At 34.1% G+C, this 19,572-nt stretch overlaps 1 protein-coding gene across 1 annotated transcript in view; it reads left to right on the top strand.

Annotated features, from left to right (window-relative positions):
• Positions 1 to 19,572, top strand: part of MAP3K5 (mitogen-activated protein kinase kinase kinase 5) — a 264,898-nt gene that overhangs the window by 181,227 nt on the left and 64,099 nt on the right. Inside the window, exons 12-15 of the mRNA XM_051997832.1 lie at positions 348 to 397; positions 3,816 to 3,911; positions 7,250 to 7,331; positions 19,377 to 19,510. Coding sequence (XP_051853792.1) covers positions 348 to 397; positions 3,816 to 3,911; positions 7,250 to 7,331; positions 19,377 to 19,510 — 362 coding nt within the window. The remainder of the gene's footprint in view (positions 1 to 347; positions 398 to 3,815; positions 3,912 to 7,249; positions 7,332 to 19,376; positions 19,511 to 19,572) is intronic.

Here is a 19,572-nt window from a genome sequence, read left to right as displayed (position 1 = left end):
CTAACCCCAGTGACCTGAGAGAGTCCATTCAGAATCCATCCAGAGGCACTAAATTTATTCCTGGAGAATTATTTGTGCACATGAGGACCCCAAATAGTACTGGCAGTAGCAACTTGCTTGGTACTCTATAGCATTTGGTTAGAAATAGGGCATGGTCCCACTTAGCCCTGTCATCACTTCTCTTCCACTTTGTCCCAGTCTCAAAAGATTTTACTTTATTTAGCATAACTGTATATCCTACAAAAGATAACAAGCATATTTTGTTTCAGAATATCTTTATGTTTTAGATTAGTTTTCCTCTTTTTTTTAACTTTTTTTTTCTCTTTTGATCCTTCTGTGTATTTTAGAAAGGTATTCACGAGTGGAATTTTAGTGCAACTTCCGTCAGGGGAGTAAGGTAAGTTTTGTTCAATATGTTTTGTTAAGAGATGTATTTCTGGCATGTCTTTTTGGAGATCAATCATGACAATGAATGCAAAGAACTTCACTCAATTTTCTGGTGATGGAAGCTGACCAATCCTGTTCAATCTTTTTATCTTATTTTTGAAGATAATTGAGGTGGCTAATGGAGAAAGTTGAGTATTTCTAGCTATGTAACTCTGGGTAACTTTCAATCTCTGTTTGCCTCAGTTGCTTCATCTGTAAAATGGGAATAATAATAACACTGTCCTTCCAGAGTTTTTGTGATGATCAAATGAGATAATACTTGCAAAGCACAATACAAATCCTGTCACATAACAAGTATAAATCTTAATAAGCAGTATATATAAGTAGACATAAATGTTAGTAATTACAATTATTTATTTAAAGGATATGTTTGCAATAATAATTTTACTCTTAAGTAGATGTAAAATCAGTCACTATCAAAAATAAGGCAATGGGGAATGGAGGTGAAAACTTGGTATAGAAAACAAAAATGTTAAAGAATGAACTAATTTTAATCAATCAACCAATATTTAATATCTCAAGACATAAATGTAGTGGGACAGAGAGTCAGCCTTAAAGCCAGGAAGACCTGAATTCAAGTTCTATTTCTAACACATATTAGCTCTGTGACTTTACACCAATCATATAACCTCTCATTTCCCTAGGCACATCTTTAAGACTTTACAAGGCAGCTAAATGGCACAGGGGATAGAATATTGGACATCTATCTGAGTCAGTAAGACCTGCCTCAGATACTGAGTATGTGACACTAAGCAAGACTTTGACTTGACTCAGTTTACTTATCTATAAAATAGATATAACAAGAGCACCTACTTCTCAGCATTATTTTGAGACTCAAATGTGACAATATTTGTAAATCCCCTCGCAAAACTTAAAGGATTATCTCAAATATAGGAAACCTTTTTTTTTTTCCTGCCAGGAATCATTTGGATATTTATAACATCATTCATAGGCCATAAAAAATGATCAACTTATAGAATTCAAGCAATTAGATAACAAGCAGTGGGAGGTGGTATCTAGCTTTTAGCTCGTCATTCCCTGTGATTGCCTTAGTAAATGATTTCACAGACCTTAGAAGGCCCACAAACTAGGACATTTCCTATCCTGGGTTATGTAAGTGTTATGTATTATTAATATTAAGACTACCCTTTGGATCTATGCCATGAGACAGGCTTGTAGATAAAGCCACCTTGTATTTAGAGGGAGGCGAGGTGGTTTAGCAGAATGACAACTAAGTTTGTCAAGGCAAATCTTGAAAAAGATTCAAATCTTGCTTTGTTATTATTTCTTTGATCTCAAGCAGATGACAATCTCTCTGGAATTTGGTTTGATCATCTGTGAAATATAGGTCATAGACTTAATTGTACTTTTATATCTCTTCCTGTTCTAATTTTATGAATGAAGTTTTTTAGTACTCTCATACTTAAATATTTATCTCTCCTCTACCCCACCACTCAAGAGGATTTAGGTCCAAGGTACATCTGTCCTTTAGCCAATAACAAATCTTGTCAGAATAAAGGCACAATCTATTTAACATTGAGTAATTTTTACTAGTTAACCTCTAAGTGAAGGTAGAATCCTATGGATAGAAAGCCTGACGTTAGAGTCCAAAAGACCTGGCATAAAGCCTTACCTTTGATACTTTGAGCTTTGTGACCATAAGTCAGTCATTCATCTTCTCTGCATCCTAGTCAGCTGTTAACTATGTATATGTTGCTGGTAAATATTGATGGAGCAAGTTTCCATGTAGAGTGTCCCATAGCAATGATCAGAGAGCCAGGCCTTAGCAATCTTCTTCAACTATTGGGTCATTAATGGTTAATTATTATTGTTCAGTGATTTCAGTCACGTATGACACTTCAGAACCTCATTTGGGGTTTTCTTGGCAAAGGAACTGAGTTCCGCCATCTCCTTTCCCAGCTAATTTTACAAATGAGGAGACCGAAACAAACAGGGTTAAGTGACATACCCAGAGTCACACTGCTAGTAAGTGTCCGAGGCTGGCTCTGAACTCAGGGAAGATGAGGCTTTTTTGATCTTCCCAGGAAAAAAAGGCTCTCCCTCCTCATTTGCCTGGAACCTTTTGTCTTGATTTCTCCTTTGCCAGCTTATGATACCTGTCTTATGTTACTCTGGTTTAGATATGGGTTGTATGTTTTTTCCCTCCAATAAGTTTCCTCCTGTAATATACCAAGCTAAAGACCTGTGTAATTTGTAAATGTCTTAAAATATTTTTAAAGTGACTTGTGCATATTAGGCATTTAATAACTATAGCTGAAAATATAGTTATTGCATTGGGATACTAGAAGAGTTTGTCAATCAACATTAACTTAGATTTAGTTTTTCAGTCTTCAGATTTAGTCCTAGGATTATGGTAGGTATGGAAGGAACCTTAGAGGCCTATAAGTACAAAACTTTAATTTTATAATTGAAGAAAATGAGTTACAGGCAGGCTAAAGAACTAGCCCCCAGATCATACAACTACTATATGGCTCAGATGAGATTTGAACATGTATTCTTCAGATTTAAAGTCCATTATTCTCTCCATTATGACATGTTGCTTCTCAGTCTGTAAATGTTGTACTCCTAATTCAATTTAAGGCACATATCTTAGGCAATAAATGCTGTGAAGGATATTAAAGAATCCAATCCTCCTTCATTGTACTTATTTTCTGTGGAATCTATTTCCAAGTTTATTTTGTTATTATTTGGTCATTTCAGTCATGTCTAGCTTTTCATGACCCATTTGTGGTTTTCTTGGCAAAGATAATGGAATAGTTTGTCATTTCCTTCTCCACCTCATTTGACAGATGAGAAAACTGAGGTAAACCAGGTTAAGTGACTTGCCCAGGGTGACACAGCTAGTAAGATCTGAACTCCTATAGGAGAGTTCAGCCTGATCAGCTTTGCTTCCCCTATCGTCTATAGCTCATCTTATTTATTTCACTTGTGTATTCTAAACCATGTCCTAGTAGACTTTGTATCTTTTAAATCATTTTACCATCTGCCAAAAACCACTTGACCACTTCCTTCTATCAACAATCCCTCAGGGACAGCATCACCAGTCACCAAATATTAGCTACATACTATTGAACAATACTTCTCTCCTTCTGCCAAAGTGTGAGAATGCAAGTCTGTAGTAATTCACTGCCCAAACATGAGAGGATAGGATAGGATTCAGTGTGTTGAATACTTTTATTATTGCTACACAGGAAATGTCTTTTTAAAAAACATCCACAGTATTTGTGAGTTTTGCTCTTTATTGAAACTATACTGGGCTTTAGTGTAAATTGTGTCTATCTCTATCTGAGTCCCTAAATATCTGCTAGGTGGTATTTCCTTAACTAACAACTCTTGTATTGTTTCAGTATTTCAAAGTTTGAGGAACGATGCTGCTTTTTATACGTGCTTCACAACTCGGATGATTTTCAAATCTATTTCTGTACAGAACTTCATTGCAAAAAGTACGTACTAGTCATCATCTTGAAGAGGAATAAAATGAAATTATTACCTGATCATTATTTTCTTTTAATGAATTAACTGCAGTCTCCATTGAAAGTTTACAGTTGTGCAATTTGTTTGTATAAATTAATATTATTTAATTATGTTCTTTTTTTCCTCAGTCATTTAATTTTTGCATTCTTTAATACATCACAAATTATGTGTAAGCATAATTCTTCCCACAAAGATAATATTAATTTGAGCTTCATTGGTTATTTTATAGGATTTATCTCATTTTAAATGTAATCACTGTAATTTTTTATTATCAAAGTTGTCTTTCCTAAATTCCTTTTTAAATATCAACACTCATATTCTCTCATTAATAAGACAGAGCACTGATGCAGATAATTTTTTAAAAATCATTTCTTTTTAATTAGTCAAAAATCAGTACATGATTTTTCCCAGATGATTTACCCTTCTAAAATTTGTTTTACTTAGATAGATAATTAAAATAGTATCTATTCCCTGACATATAGAGACTGAGCATATGTTAGGAATAGAAGCTGGATAGTAGAGGCCAGCTGATTTAAAAATTTGGGATAAATAACTCACATGTAGGTTATCAAGATCTGACTGCACAGTGTATAGTTGTAATTATATTTGTACATATATACTTATATATTTTAAAGATATAATTTTAAGTGTAGCATTATCTTTAATCTTGTGCAATGTATAGCTACAAATTTATAAGAAATTTAGTAAATTTATTTGTTTTTAATTTTTAGAAAATTTTATTTATTGGAAATTCATGTATTTCCTACTTTGTATTTAATAAATATAAAAAGCTATTTGTAGGGAATTAGCAAAGTTGTATATTTATATTTCTGTTTACATTTCAATTCTAAAGGCTCATTGTTTAAGATATAAGAAGGGAAATGTAAAGAAACTTGTTAATTTTAGACATTTTCATTTGCTAATATCTTTATTAAGGCAGAGACCCTTTGATTGGACAGAACAATTTTAAAATAGAGGTATGGCCAGTAAAAAAAAATCCATGTATTAATTGCTCATAACTCCTGTGGAAATTATTTGCTTTGATTGACATATTCATGAACACATAAAATTTTACATGAGATAATCAGTCATTTTGTAATTAATTTTAAAGCCACCCTCAGTGAAACTTTAGTACTTTTATGCTATTCTTACTCTTTATTAAGTGCAATTTCTTTTGCATTTTTCTCTTGCATGACATACAACTACTACCAACTCTTTGCTGACATCAAAAAATGCTCTAATAGGGGCAGTAGATTGCTCAGTGGTTAGAGCCACCAGCCCTGAAGTCAGGATGACCTGAGCTCAAATCTGGTCTCTGACACTTTACACTTCCTAGCTGTGGGACCCTGAAGCAAGATGCTTAACTCCAATTGCCTCAAGGGAAAAAAAAAAAAGAATGCTTTGATAGAGACTAGATTGCAGACCTTTATTCCTAGCAGATATAGAGGGGAGGAAAAATCCATCTTAAGATACCTTTAAGTAAAAGCCAAGTTGATTCATTTGTTGGGAAATTGATCGTCTTGATTTTGTTATTGTTTTTCATAGAATAGATTAAGGATATATACAGAAAACTTTCTCTGCTCCCTTCCTCCCTATCTGACATATTCAGATATCGTTCCTCCCTATTTTCTACTTCACTACAGTCTGAGAGAAGGGTAGGTAGGTGTCATAGTGGATAGAGTAGCAGTCCTGAAGTCAGGAAGACTCATCTTCCTAACTCATTTTCTCCTCTGGGGCCATTTGGGTCCAGTGACAAGATATAGATCAGAGTGACTATAGGTGGCCCTGTATCCATACAAGATTTTTTTTTGATACAAGATATTTTTAGTTTCTTTGGCTTCCTTCAAGATATATCTTGAATGCCATCTTTGGAAGTCTTTCATCTTCCTCTCTTCGTGCTAGTACCTTCCACTCTGAGACTACTTTACCTCTATCCTATGTGCATCTTGTACCTTCTTCTTTATTTATTTCTTGTCTCTGCTATTATAATGTTATTTTTTTTGGAGAGGGTCCCTATTTTTGGCTTTTTTTGTATAGGTACTTAGTACAGTGCCTATTATATACTTAAGTCTTTTGACTAACTACATTGTCTATTGATGTTCTTTTTCTGCTTTTCTGACTTTGTACCAGGATAGGGAAGTCTTCCTGCACTTCTTTATTCTTCTTTTTTAATCAATGGACTTCTGATTCCAATTCCTTGCTAATAAAAAAAGCACTGCTATAAATCATTTAGCAAAAATGCGGCCTCTTTTTCTTTGACGTCTTTGATTTCCCTTGAGGTTTTGACCAACTGTACATTCAGGTTCCAAAGAGATTGATAATTTAGTCATTTTATTAGAATAAATCCAAATAGCTTTCCATAATGGACAACTCCACAGACCAGCAGTGTATCATTATGCCTCTTTCTACAAGCCCTCTAATACAGAGCCTGCCCGTCTGTTGTCATCTTTAGCAATTTGCTGAGAATGAAGTAAAACCTCTGAGTTTGTTCACAGCTTTTCAACTGATCTTGGATCTTTATCCCTTTGTAACTTCCTTCTTAATAAGAAAATTTCAACAGTCTATAAAGAAATGCTCCAGACTGTGTAAAACATGGATGATTGTATGAAAACAAGTCAAGTGCTAGATGTTTTAGTCCAATGTGTTCCCACTCCACCCTGAATTAGATGACCCTTTAAGAATGATCATCATCTTTCTCTCTTTTTAATACTCACATGATTCAATAATTCTTGCTAATTACAAAAACCTTCTACTACTCAATCAAAGCAGATTACTAATTTTATTTTAATGAGTCATCATTTTTCTGAATTGTATTTCTTCCAATGTGAGGGACCATGCTATCCTCAATAGTCTTTGCCCGAGAAATCGCTAAAGCAAAGCATGCTTGTCTTAGAATGAGAAGTGACTTTTTTCATTTAAACCTACTTACATGCCAATTTTCCTGTATTCATTTTCACATTTCTCAGTATATGCCTTTTCTGAAATGTGAAGAAATGGCAGCACAGATCATCTATCCCAGAAGATAATTATATGCATTATATCCTATTTTTTTATGTACTTTAAAATTCTTTGGAATAAGTCTGTGTGTCGCACTTTTGTGTACTACAAAGTACTTTGGAATAAGGTGATGTGAAAAATTTCAGAAAAAAATGCTACAACACAGAAGAAACTGTTAACTTTTTGAAAATCACATCTTGCTTCTGTTAGACACAATATTAGCTATTTATCATGTACTGGTGTCATATTGAACTTTATTGCTTTCTAGTTTGATTTCCTTTTTTTGTCTATACTCCCATTTTCATTTCAGGTTTTTTGAAATGGTGAATACTATTACTGAAGAAAAAGGAAAAAGTACAGAAGAAGGGGAATGTGATAGTGATTCTTTGGAGGTAATGTTTACATTGTTTTAATTTCTCAAAAATTGATGTTTGTAAAGTTGGTCATTTAAATTTCAATTAAACTGTTTAGAGGAGAATAAAAACAAATCTTTCAAAAAAAATCTGGAACACCTAGGTGGCATAGTGGATAAGACCTTGGAGTCAGGAGGATCTGAGTTCAAATTTGGCCTTTGACATTTAATGGCTGTGTGACCCTGGGTAAGTCACTTAATCCTGATTGCCTCAAAAAAAAAATCTGAAAGATTCTGGCAAATTTATCTCCCTTGCAAGTTTAAATTTTTTTTTTCTTCTTCTTCTGAAAATTCAAAAGACAGGACAAACATGGTGGCCAACTAGATGAATCTTTTGCAAATTAAAATTAATTAGTGTATTATTATTAGTTTAATTTTCCATTGGATTCCTGAACTATAGTTGAATGTAAGCTTCTTGCAAATAATAATTTTTTTCATTGATTATGTTTATGCCCTCAGAGCCTAACAAAGCAGTTAGCACATAGTAGAGGGTTACTGAATAACTGTTGTTGATTCTCATCTGATATGAAAATGGAGGATGGTTCACTGAAGAATACTTATTACCCACATCTTTTCAGCAGCAGTAGCAGCAACATCAATTGTCAGTGACACGTATGTGCAGATGCACATGCACACACACACATACACACACAGGGAGAAAGTGAGAGACAGAGAGAGGGAAAGACAGACAGAAAGAGAGAGAGAAAAAATGTTTCATTCTTATAAGCTTTATCTCAATTTATATGCCACAATGATGGAATTAAAAATGATATAAAGAGATATGTGACTGGACATTAAGTAGAAACATATACTACTAATTAATACTATTGATTAATCTTCAGAAGTCCCCTATGTTTCTGACATTTGGAGCTATGACCCATTGTGAGTTCATCTCTTTTGAAAAGTCTAATGTGAGGAATTGTACAAAGTGTGGCATAGTAACAGCTCAGTAATTTGACATTTTGTAGAGAGCTTAAAATATTTTGAAATGAGCAGACTTTTCAGATAACTGAAGTTTAAGTCCTGAATGCAAAACTTCCAAATTTTCAGCAATTATAGTTCCTAGACTTTCTGAAAATATAGATTTTTAAGAGGCAGCACATTGGGAGAGTAGAAAGTGACCTAAGCTTATCATTATAATTACAATTACCATAAAAGATTGTGTGGTTTAGTGGAAATTTTATATATCCCTCCCACCATTGTACTGGAAGTCATCACCTATATTTCATTCCCAGAGTTGCCACTGGCCAGTTCTGTGTCTTTAAGTAAGTCCTTGAATTATTTTAGTTGCCTCTTTTATTAAATGAGAGGACTTGATTATGCAATAAAAATCCCTTCCATCATTGAAACTATGTATTTTTTTTCTGAGCTGTTGATACAGAAGTAACATTGGGGAAAATGGTCATTGGTCCTAGGATGGATCTTAGAATTTGCATCTTTGGAGAAGTGGGCTACAACATAATATGTGTAGTGGAGGTCAGATTTGGGGGAGAGGGTTGGGGGAGGAAGGTGAAGAAGGAATAGAAAAGTTATAGGAGTTGAGCCTTTTAGCTTTGGAAAGAGCTTCTGAAACAAAGTCCTTTCTAGATAAAGAATGGTCTGCTCTACAGCATAGCTAATACAGAGTTACAGATGACAGTCATTTACTTCTTGCTCACAAAGATGGAATGAAGGGCATGCAGTAGTGTGATCTCCTAGGTAAAGTAATTAGGTTTCTTTCCTACACAATTAATTATTGACTCAGAGGCCGAGCAGCCTTTTTTCATTTGATTCTCTTGTCCTCCATGAAAAAAAAAAAAAATAGCTCTTTCACTGTTATCATGGCCTTAGCTGCCCAGTGGCATTATTTTTCTTCCATAATGAGTACAGTGGACCTAAGGCACTGCACCCTCTTGTTAACTTATAAGATCTCTTCTGTCTTTGTTTTACTGGTTATTGATAATATGGAAGAAGACTATACCCAGAGGGATAACGGGAGCCATCCCTTGCTCACCGTGGCCAAATTGTTTCATTTTTCATCGTGACCATTTATACCCCAGAGATCTTGACTACACATCAGGCTTTGATTTATTGCTTTGTTGATTGTCTAGACTTAAGAAAGTGGACTTAAAAAGTAAACTTAAAAGTTTAAAGTAAACTTAAAAGATGTGTACTTTTTGTTTTCTGAAGAACCTGGTTGTTAAACATTTACCACCACATCCCTGAATTGTTCTGTAAATATTGTTTGAACTCAGCCAGAAAGCTCAAGGAATGATGTCATCAACAGTTTGTAGGCCTGGTAACTGGAGATTAATAATAAAAATAGAAGACATTTATATAATTCTTTAAGGTTTACAGACTGCTTTATTTTAGTTAATCATTTGAGCTTCTCACCCCTCACCATTTCAATAATATGTGATAGAGTATTTTAGAGAAGTTATACTGCAAAGGAGAAACCTGTGACCCAAAGGATTTATAGAAACCTGCTTCACCATCAAGAAAAAGATAGCATTTCTAGTTTCAGGATATCAGACCAGAATATTAATGTTTGACTTTGAACAGAATTCTAGGTACTGGCAATATTGATACAATGCATCTTTTGTGAGACGAGTTGAAATTCCTATATAGTGCCATCATGATAAATCAACTCTTATGAAATTTCTTTCAATGGTAACATTTCTTATTATGAATATTATCTAGCTAAAAAGATTAATTCTGTAAACATTGGCAAGTAAGACTATAATGATATTTATTAATGCTTTAAGGTCAACAAAGTATTTTCTACAATAGTACAAGCATCATCTCCATTTTACAGAGGAATAAAGTGAGACCAAAATCTTTTACCTGGGTTCAAGAAGTAGTAATAGAGCCAGGATTTGAATCCAGATGTTCCAGCTTTAAGCCCTAGTACTCTTTCCATTACAGAATTCTGTTTTCCAAATAGTATAATAATATCCATCACCAGACTTTGTTTCCTCTAGTGAATTTTATTTGGTATCTAACAATGGAATAGCTTTACTTTTCTCAAGTAATCCTGGATTTTTCAAATGTCCTTTCCCTGAAACTACAGAAAGATGATGAGATAATGCAAAAAAACAAACAAACAAAACCCAACAACAATAGCAAAAACCCCACAACCCTCTTCGAACCATCTGTGTATTAATTTGTGGCCTGTAAGCAGTACATATATGTCCTGAGAGCCTGCAGTATTTATACATGACATGAACTGTTGGATCTTTTTTTTTTTTTTTCTTAAGCTGATTCTCCCCCAATTCCCAAAGGTATTTGATTCCTTGAAGCCTGAGAGGATAAAAGATGGAAGCATTATCCCAATAGATAATCAATTTTTAATCAGCATAGTCAGAATCATTTCTGTAATAGTGGCAGAGAGGTGGTGTTACTGCCTGGGGAAAAACTCATTTCTTAAAGTGCTTGGTGATTTCAAAAGCAAAATCCCAGATTTGGGAGAGAGCTAGAAGGGGAGGATGGCCAGGGTGTAGACACCAACGATTGGAAATGATGGTCAGGGGGTATAGATTTAGAATTGAAAGAGACTTTTGAGGTGCCCTTTAAAGCAAAAGAATTGTAGGATCCAAAAGACTAAATATGTTGACCCAACATTTTGGTTCACAGAAGGAACTAAAATATATCCATATGGTCAGTGTTGCTATAAATAAAACCAGAAGACATAAAGGACTTACAAGCAAGTGGAAGGCTTGCTCCCAGGTTTTTCTCAGCGGGATGATGAAGGGACTTGATAGAGATGGTTTTATTGTATGCCTCAAGATATTAAGAAATATCATTTCATGGGACACTTGCCTTGTCATGCTCATGAAGCAGTGCAAGCATGTACAATCCTGAGAAGATCATTACAATGCAATCAAAAATTTGATGTATAATATACACAAGAAACTGTTAAAAATTTATGAAGTTAACATTCAGTCCCAATGGATAAATGAATCTGTCAGATGAAGAAATCGTTTTTAAAGGAAAAAACAAACATTGTTAATAACTTTTGAAAAATGCTCAATTTAGATGACTTATACCACCTCACTCCTTATTAAATTATCAAAAATATTTAAATGCCATTTAGGCAATGTTAGAAGTTATGGAGAAGAAAATACACATTCTTTGTTGGTAGAATTATAAACTAATGGAATATTTTTTTAAAAAAATTCAATTGAACATTCATTAAAAACTATATATAAGCATTGTGCTAGGCATAGGGGATAGACAACAAAAGCCTGTTCCTGTCTCCTTAAGAGCTTAAATTCTATCTGGAAGTATCTAGCAGTATGTAGTAAAAGTTACAAGTACCCTTTGACCCAGGAATTGAGGAATACATCCACATACACACACACATATATATGCATATATATATATATATATATGTATATATCTTGAGAAGATCATAAAAAAGAAAAAAAGATTTTTTTCAGAACTTTTTATAAACAGCATTAATGATAAAAAAAAAAAAATTCTTTTAGCATCCAAAGTATTTCAGCAATAGGGGAGTACCTAAACAAATTATATTATGTTAGGATGTGAAGTACTAATTAAGATAGACAAATATGAGAAATTGTAGGAGGCGTAAGGATTTTCATAAAATAATGCAAATTGCAAAAAGCATAACTAGATTAGAGAAAATACTAATTGTAGACATAATATGAAAAGTAAATGAGAATGAAGAAATCTTATACATACTTAAAGGAAATATGACAAGTTCTTCTAACATTTGATGTATTGAAATTCATTTGAATGTAAGCAGTTTGAAAGAAAATTTAATAGAGTATATTGATATTGAATATTAGGGCTTATTGTAGTGATCTTATTGGCTATGACAGCAGAACACTCATGTTTAGCGTCTACTATCTTAGCACCTAGAGAAGTGTCAGCACCTTTAGAAGATAGGAATGTTGGAGATGGTATATGTTTTTTGCATTGATGATAGCTGCCTTTTTAGGTGCCTTGACAAAAAAATAAGTAAAAGTATAGAACAGGTCAGTTGATTGGGAAGTATGTCTTTGGTTTCCATTTGAATCATCTAGAATATGGTCAACAGTGAGTAAAGATTAACTAATGTAGTTCTATAAAACATACATTTTGAAACATCTCTCTAGTCTTTGCAGCTTGTAAAATTTATGCTGGAAATAACAGATTAAAGTTTATATTTCTTCTTGCTTTTAATATTTAGGTTTCTTTTAAGCAGTAAAATAGTTTTATACGTAAGAAATGGTACAAAGTGTTACCAGAATACTTCTAATATACCTCAATGTTCTCTTATCTAAGAGAATTGTTCCCGTTTATCTAGCATTTATATGTCACTTTAAGGATGGCAAAGCACTAAAAAGGTCAGTTGACTCATCCAGGGTCACACAGTATCTAAGATGAACTTGAACTAAGGTCTTTATTACTCCAGTTAAGCAGGTTTTTTTTCTTATTAAAAAAATCCATATTATCAATGTTGCATAAGAAAACACAGATCCTCTTCCCCCTTCCTCCCCCAAAAAACAAAGATGATAAAGAAAATATGTTTAATTTGCATTCAGAATCCATTGGTTTTCTCTATCTAGAGGTGTATGAATTTTTCATCATGGATTTGGAATACTCTTGAACAAAGTAGTTAATTCTTTCACAGTTGATCATCCTTACATTGTTGCTTTTCTGGTTTTATTCATTTTACTTTGCATCAGTTTGTGTTAGTCTTCTGGGTTTTTCTGAGAACATTCTGTTCATTATTTTCTATAGTACAATAGTATTCCATTGCAATCATATATCAAAAATTGTCTGGCCATTACCCAATTAATAGTCATTGCCTCAACATCTGATTCTTTTCCACCACAAAAAGATCTGTTCTGAGTATTTTTGTACAGATAGATTCTTTTCTTTTTTCTCTGATCTCTTTGGGATATAGTGGTATTTCTGGGTCAATGAGTATGTGCAGTTTTATATCCCTTTAAGCATAGTTTCAAATGGTTTTCCAGAATGATTGGATATTTTTTAACTTCATTTCTATTTTTAAAAAATTATCAATTGTCTATTATATGTAAAACCCCATGCTAGGATACAATACAACCCCTGTCCTCCCCCCTAAAAAAAGATCCTCTGCTTTCAAAAAGATTTCTTACATTCTACTTCTTGTTAATCAGAATCAGGAATTTAACATTTAACAAGTTTGAGCATGACCCTAGAAAGTCTGTATATGAATATGAGTATATTAACTTCATTAAACCCCTGATAAAACAAGGTGATATTTTGCTTTTATAAAATTTGGCTTTATCAGTATGGTTTCAGTATTTCAAATGATGTGGATCTTAGCATGATTATCAGTAGAAACTTCTGTTTTCTATTAATTTTAATTTTTGTTAATTTGTGTGTCATTGATTTTCTCCTTGTGGATGAAATGAAAATGGCAAATATGGAAAACAATTTAAAACCTAAGAGACTAGTACTCTATATATACACATGTCCTAAAAAATAAAAAGCAAAAACTAAACTACCCACAAATGTGTTGTTCTTTAGAGCAGGTAATTTCACTATAATTTATTTTTCACAAACACCCTTTTCGCCTAGCAACAACAAGCTTCCCTAGTGTCCCATTTCTCTAAATGCCCTTTAAAACATCTGTTTAATATCTAAAGCTGAAAATTGCATCTGAGCTTTGTAAACACTTTGCGCATCATTTGGTCCTACTACTGCACAACAGATTAATCAAAACTTTCTGAAACATTTTCTTCAGAGAGGACCCAGTTTTTTCTACCTCTGCATTGAGGAATATTGTGAGGGAGTTTTTTTTTTTAATTTTCCTACTCACTGGGAAATAAAAGATAATTGAACTTTGAAACTGCATAAATGAATGAATAAATAGTTGAAAAAGCATATATTAAGCCCTTGCTATGTGTCTAGTCACATTGGAATTGTGATTTATCTAATCTTCTTTTAAGGAGTGCCGTCATCAGAGACTCTTCACAGGTTTATCATGGTCTTCTCCAGTTGATATCCTTTTGATTTCTATCACCATCCTTCCCTTATCTCCTTTCTCTCAGTTATCCCACTCTTTCTTCTTCCAGAATTCTTAATGTCTCCTCTGTGAAAAATTTGAGAATACATTCAAGCCACAATGTAAATTTCCTACTGCCGCTCAAACCTGAAACCAATATTTGTGTTTGATTGATATGGAGCATTTGCTAAGCATAGCAGTGTCGCAAATGCTGTTAATTAAATAGGATCAGGATGGGCTCCTCATCAGCTCTGTGATTACTGGTGATCATTTTCAATGTTCTCTGTGAAGTAGATAGATGGTCTTCTCTCTCCTTCTCCACACTTGCCAGGCAGAAGTTTTGTCTTAATGATTTTTGCTCCTTATGGGCACAAAGAGTTGGTAATTTTTCTCAGTTCCTTTATTTCTGTTCATGAAACAATTCCTCCTCCCCCATGTCTGTGTGTCTCTGTCTCTCTTTGTCTCTGTCTCTCTGCCTGTCTGTCTCCCTCTCCCCCCTCCTCTCTCTTCTCTCTCTTTCTTTCTCTCTCCTCTTTTTTTCTTTTTCCATGGAAAGAAAAAAGTTTCTTCCTGTCTTCCCAATGTATCTTGAAGAAAAACAGCCACTCATGATCTAAGTCTCTCCCCTGAATATGATCAATAAGAGAGATTGTTATTTCTCTTTACTATGTTGAAAGGAGATCATATCTTTTCCTTTTTATACATCACTTCTCCTCCCACTGGGCATACATTTGGTTGGAAGCCAGCTAGAGAAGCTGACAGAAGGTCTGTTGGGCAGGTTTGTGCACAGCCTTCTGCCAACCTGCATGTTTCTTAGCAGAATTTGCTGCATAGGGTGAGGGACAAAAAGGAAGGTGTTTTTCACATTTGTCTCGAACATTTGCAAGTTTTATTTCTTTTCTAGTAATTTGTATTAATGGCTAAAGACCTGGGTTCAAGCTTTTAAGGCTGCTGGTTGCTGCAATGGAAACAGTACTAGGCCTGTAGTCACAAAGACCTGAGTTCAAATCCAGCCCCTAAAACTTGCCAGCTTTGTGACACTGGGCAAGTCATTTAACTTCTGATGGCCTCAGTTTCTTCATCTGTAAAATGAAGATAATAAAGCACTTATTTCCCTACTTGTTGTGAGGGTCAAATGAGATTAATAATTGTAAAGTACACCTAGCACAGTAAGGGCTATTATTTGTAAAACACTTTGCCAACCTTAAAAGTTTTTTTATGAATTGTAGTTACTTTATTGTTCTACCTGTGATCACATACTAGGTGTCTGACCACTAGCACATTGCCAGACTTCTCTGTTCATCTGTTATTCTTTGAGTGGCTCATGCCTGTCAGGCTGTTTGTTATTCATACCAAAAGTTTCCTTACTCCAATGAAATCCTAGGCCAAAACAAAGGTATAGCAACGTATTTCAAAAATATTATCCATTTGGTTGTTTTGACTTATGTCTTTATCAACTTGGAATAAACTAGGAACATACACTACTTCTGACTCCCAAATACAATGGAAGGAATATTAACTCCCAAGGAACAAGATCCAAATCCTGCCTCTGACCCTTTCCTGGTTTCATATAGCTTCAGACAAGTCCTCCAACCTTCTTGGACTTCTGGATCTTCAATTGTAAAATGAAAAATTTGGATTAGATCTGTACTCCCAATTTTGTTTGGTTTGATTTTCCCCAACATCATAGCCAATGATCATCAGAAGCAGTATTCAAAGCCAGGTACTATGATTGTAATTCCAAAAGATTGTCTACTACACTTGCCTCTCTTCATATGGTCTATTTGTGTCCAACCTGTGGTAAAACATTCCAAACTTGTGTTGATCTGATCAGCCACGTTGGGATGCACTGTAATAGAGTAATTTTTTAACTTTAATGTAGTAAAGTCAAGGACAGCAACCAGCTAGCTTGCATCTTGCTTTCACTGTGGGCATCTTAGCAAAGCTTCATTAACACTGTGCTTTTATTTTTAGGAAATCACTGCCCCTTTCTTGTGCTGATCTTCTTTCCAGCAATACTACTATTACTGCCACCACTATCACTATCAGCACCAATAACAACAATTGCTGTTACTTCCAACAATTGCTCCTATTAATAATAACAATAACACCACACTATTACTACCACTACTGCCACCATCACCACTAATAGTAATAAAAAATAATAATAGCTAGCATTTATATAATGCCTACCATGGTCCTGATACTGTCCTGTAGGGGCTTTAGCCCCTCTTTCTAACCTAATGGAATACATGTTAAGAAAGCACATAAACAAATGGATTCATTTCCCTCTTTCTAGATTTAGTTGCATAATGTAATGACAGACAGACTTGGTACCACATTATTTGCTAACTGATGACTATCCAAATAAAATTTGTTGCATGGTCTGTCTTTATTCCTTCTTTCATTGTCTGCTTTTTTACCCTCACTTATCATTTTCTGTTTGTTCACTTCTATGCCTATTGTCTGTTTTTGTTGTTATTCTCCAGTTTTCCTCTACCCTTTTTAGTAACACTTTTTTATTCTCTTTTTATCTATTTTATGATAAAAATTGTGGGGAATAATTTACAAAGATAGAAGCAAACAGATACAGAAAAATCACTTACCTATGGTGATTGGGCTATTTATCTCTAGCCTATCTTACTAAGTCTATAATTAATGAATTTTATCTCATGTTCAGGTTGTATAGGTTTCTGTACCTAATCGAAATATGCTTTTGTTATTTTTGGTTCTTGAGGAAAATTAAATTGCATTCCCTTGTCCAGAGCTTATATATTCTTCAGTCACTCACTAGCCACTTTTATGTGGTAGGATAGGGATGAGGAAGAGGGCATACTCTTAACTACAGTGGTCAACTGAAGTGCCCCCCCCCTTTTTGATATCTTTTTCTTCTTGGTATAACACTCATTTCTAAACATAGCTACCACCTTTCCTACTCCATCTAGTGAACTTTTCCACGTTCACACACATACATATGTATAATGTGTGTGTGTGTGTGTGTGTGTGTGTGTGTGTGTGTACACATATAAGAATGTTTACTTGTTGGGGTTAGAAGAACAATCATATTTGGAAATGAATGTCAAGAAAAAGGGGCTACATGTGTATATATGTACATTTAAAAGTATATAAGTTATTTAACACATATTGGTCATCCTGCCATCTAGGGGAGGGAATGGGGGGAAAGAGGGAAAAAATTGGAACAAAAGGTTTGGCGATTGTCAATGCTGTAAAATTACCCATGCATATATCTTATAAATAAAAAGCTATGAAAAAAATAAAAATATATAAGTACATTTAAAAGTATATATGTACTTTTAAGGGGACCCGGTTGTCAAAGAAAGAACATGTGTGTGTGTGTGTGTGTGTGTGTATTCATCATGTACTTCCAGAAAGAAGCTCACAAATTATCCAAGTAGGCTGATGGAGCCCTCATATTTACTTCCAAGCATAGGGCAGGACCCTCTCTTCTGCTTTCTCAGAAGCAGCCTCTTCCCACACCCCATATGATGGTCAAAGCATACTTCACATAATGATAATAGGATTAGTTTGCTAGAGAAGATGTGAGGAGTTTAGAAAACATTGCTAAATGTTATGAAGTTATGGGGTAATAAAACTGACCGTTTTAGGATCCCAGGTAGAAATAGTCAATCAACATTCAAGCACTGATTATGCATCAAGCTCTGTGTTCGGCATCCAGTGATATGAAAAGAGACTAAGGACAGTCCTTCTTACAATCTAATAACTCGTATGTATGTGTGCATGTATTCACATTGATAAAATATGTTTATATTTTGGTTGGTTGCTTGGTCTGAGGAAATACTATGGCTCTCTTCTAACATCTCCAACGATATCACAGTCAGTTTGATATTTACAGGAAGGCTTGTAATTTCTTGGGATAGGAAGTTATATCTCTCTCTGAAGATTCCATGCTCTTGATTTAAGTTGCCAAAAGAGAAGGCCCCTCTTAAGAGTATTGTCCTCTTGGTGTCAGCTCATTTATTCTTCCCTAAATCTCCCTTGAAGAAAAGTATACTTATTTCCTTTTCATTTTGCTACTTTCCTGAACCAGAGAGAGGATCACGTTTTTCAGTTCTGTTCAAGATGTGTTTTCTAATACTAATATGCCAGAGGTAGGCATGCATTTGCTCAAAAAACTACATCTTAATTTTTAGACAATGCAAATTGTTTCCAGGTAATTCTTTTAAATACTGGAATCCAGGGGCAAATAATATAGAATCTCAAATTGCCATACTTAGAGGAGCAAGAATTATCACATTTTATCCTAAGATTAGCTAACTTCTTAAAACAGTCCTAGAAATACACATTCTGAATATGGTGCTCCCAATTGCTGTGCTCACTGGGTAGAATTATGCATATGTCCAGGTAAGTAGAATGCCAAATATGTTTTGATTTTCTTTGTTAAAAAGTTTCCATTTGAGGATATTTTCTGATCTCTTCTTTTTTCCAAATCTACTCTTCAAAATTCTCTATTCATGCAAAACCTTTCTGTGGAAGTTTTTAAGTACATATTTTCCGGACAGAGTATCAGTTACTTTGAGAGTCCCTAAAGATCTTATAAAGGAAGAGGATTTATAATAACAGAGTTTGTTAAATGAAAGTCAAAGTGGGCCTTTGGGGTAGAAATCAATTACATAGACTTTTAGATGGATTGAATTTTTTTGTCAAGAAGCACAATGTAATTCTCTAGTTCCCACTTTTCTATTAAAATATAACTGTTCTTTGGGAGTATAAATATCAATGGGCATAAGTTGCTGTGACAATCTCAAAAATATGTATAGATATATACATGTGCATATGTGTGTGTATGTATATGGGGGGAGGTATATATTGGCATACTAGTCACTATTTGATTACTAGATTCTATAGATCTTATATTGAAAGTGCCTTTATGATATTTTCTCTTTGACTTTCATTTTCTCTTGTTAATGCTATTTTGCAATGTAAGTTTTAAATGAAAGCTTTTATAAATGTAATGTTAAAATATTTAATGATACCTACATTGAACATTTTCTTTTTTCTTTTTAGTATGACTATGAATATGATGAAAATGGTGACAGAGTCATTTTAGGGAAGGGCACTTATGGTATAGTTTATGCTGGACGTGACCTGAGCAATCAAGTCAGAATTGCTATTAAAGAAATCCCTGAGCGAGATAGCAGGTACAGTAATTGTGATTAATCAATTCTCTTTTCTAAAGAATCTGAGACTTTTGACCAAAAAG

The sequence above is a fragment of the Antechinus flavipes genome, chromosome 4, assembly GCF_016432865.1.
Source record: "Antechinus flavipes isolate AdamAnt ecotype Samford, QLD, Australia chromosome 4, AdamAnt_v2, whole genome shotgun sequence".
NCBI classification, from domain to species: Eukaryota; Metazoa; Chordata; class Mammalia; order Dasyuromorphia; family Dasyuridae; genus Antechinus; species Antechinus flavipes.
This window is presented reverse-complemented; position numbering and strand designations above follow the sequence as displayed.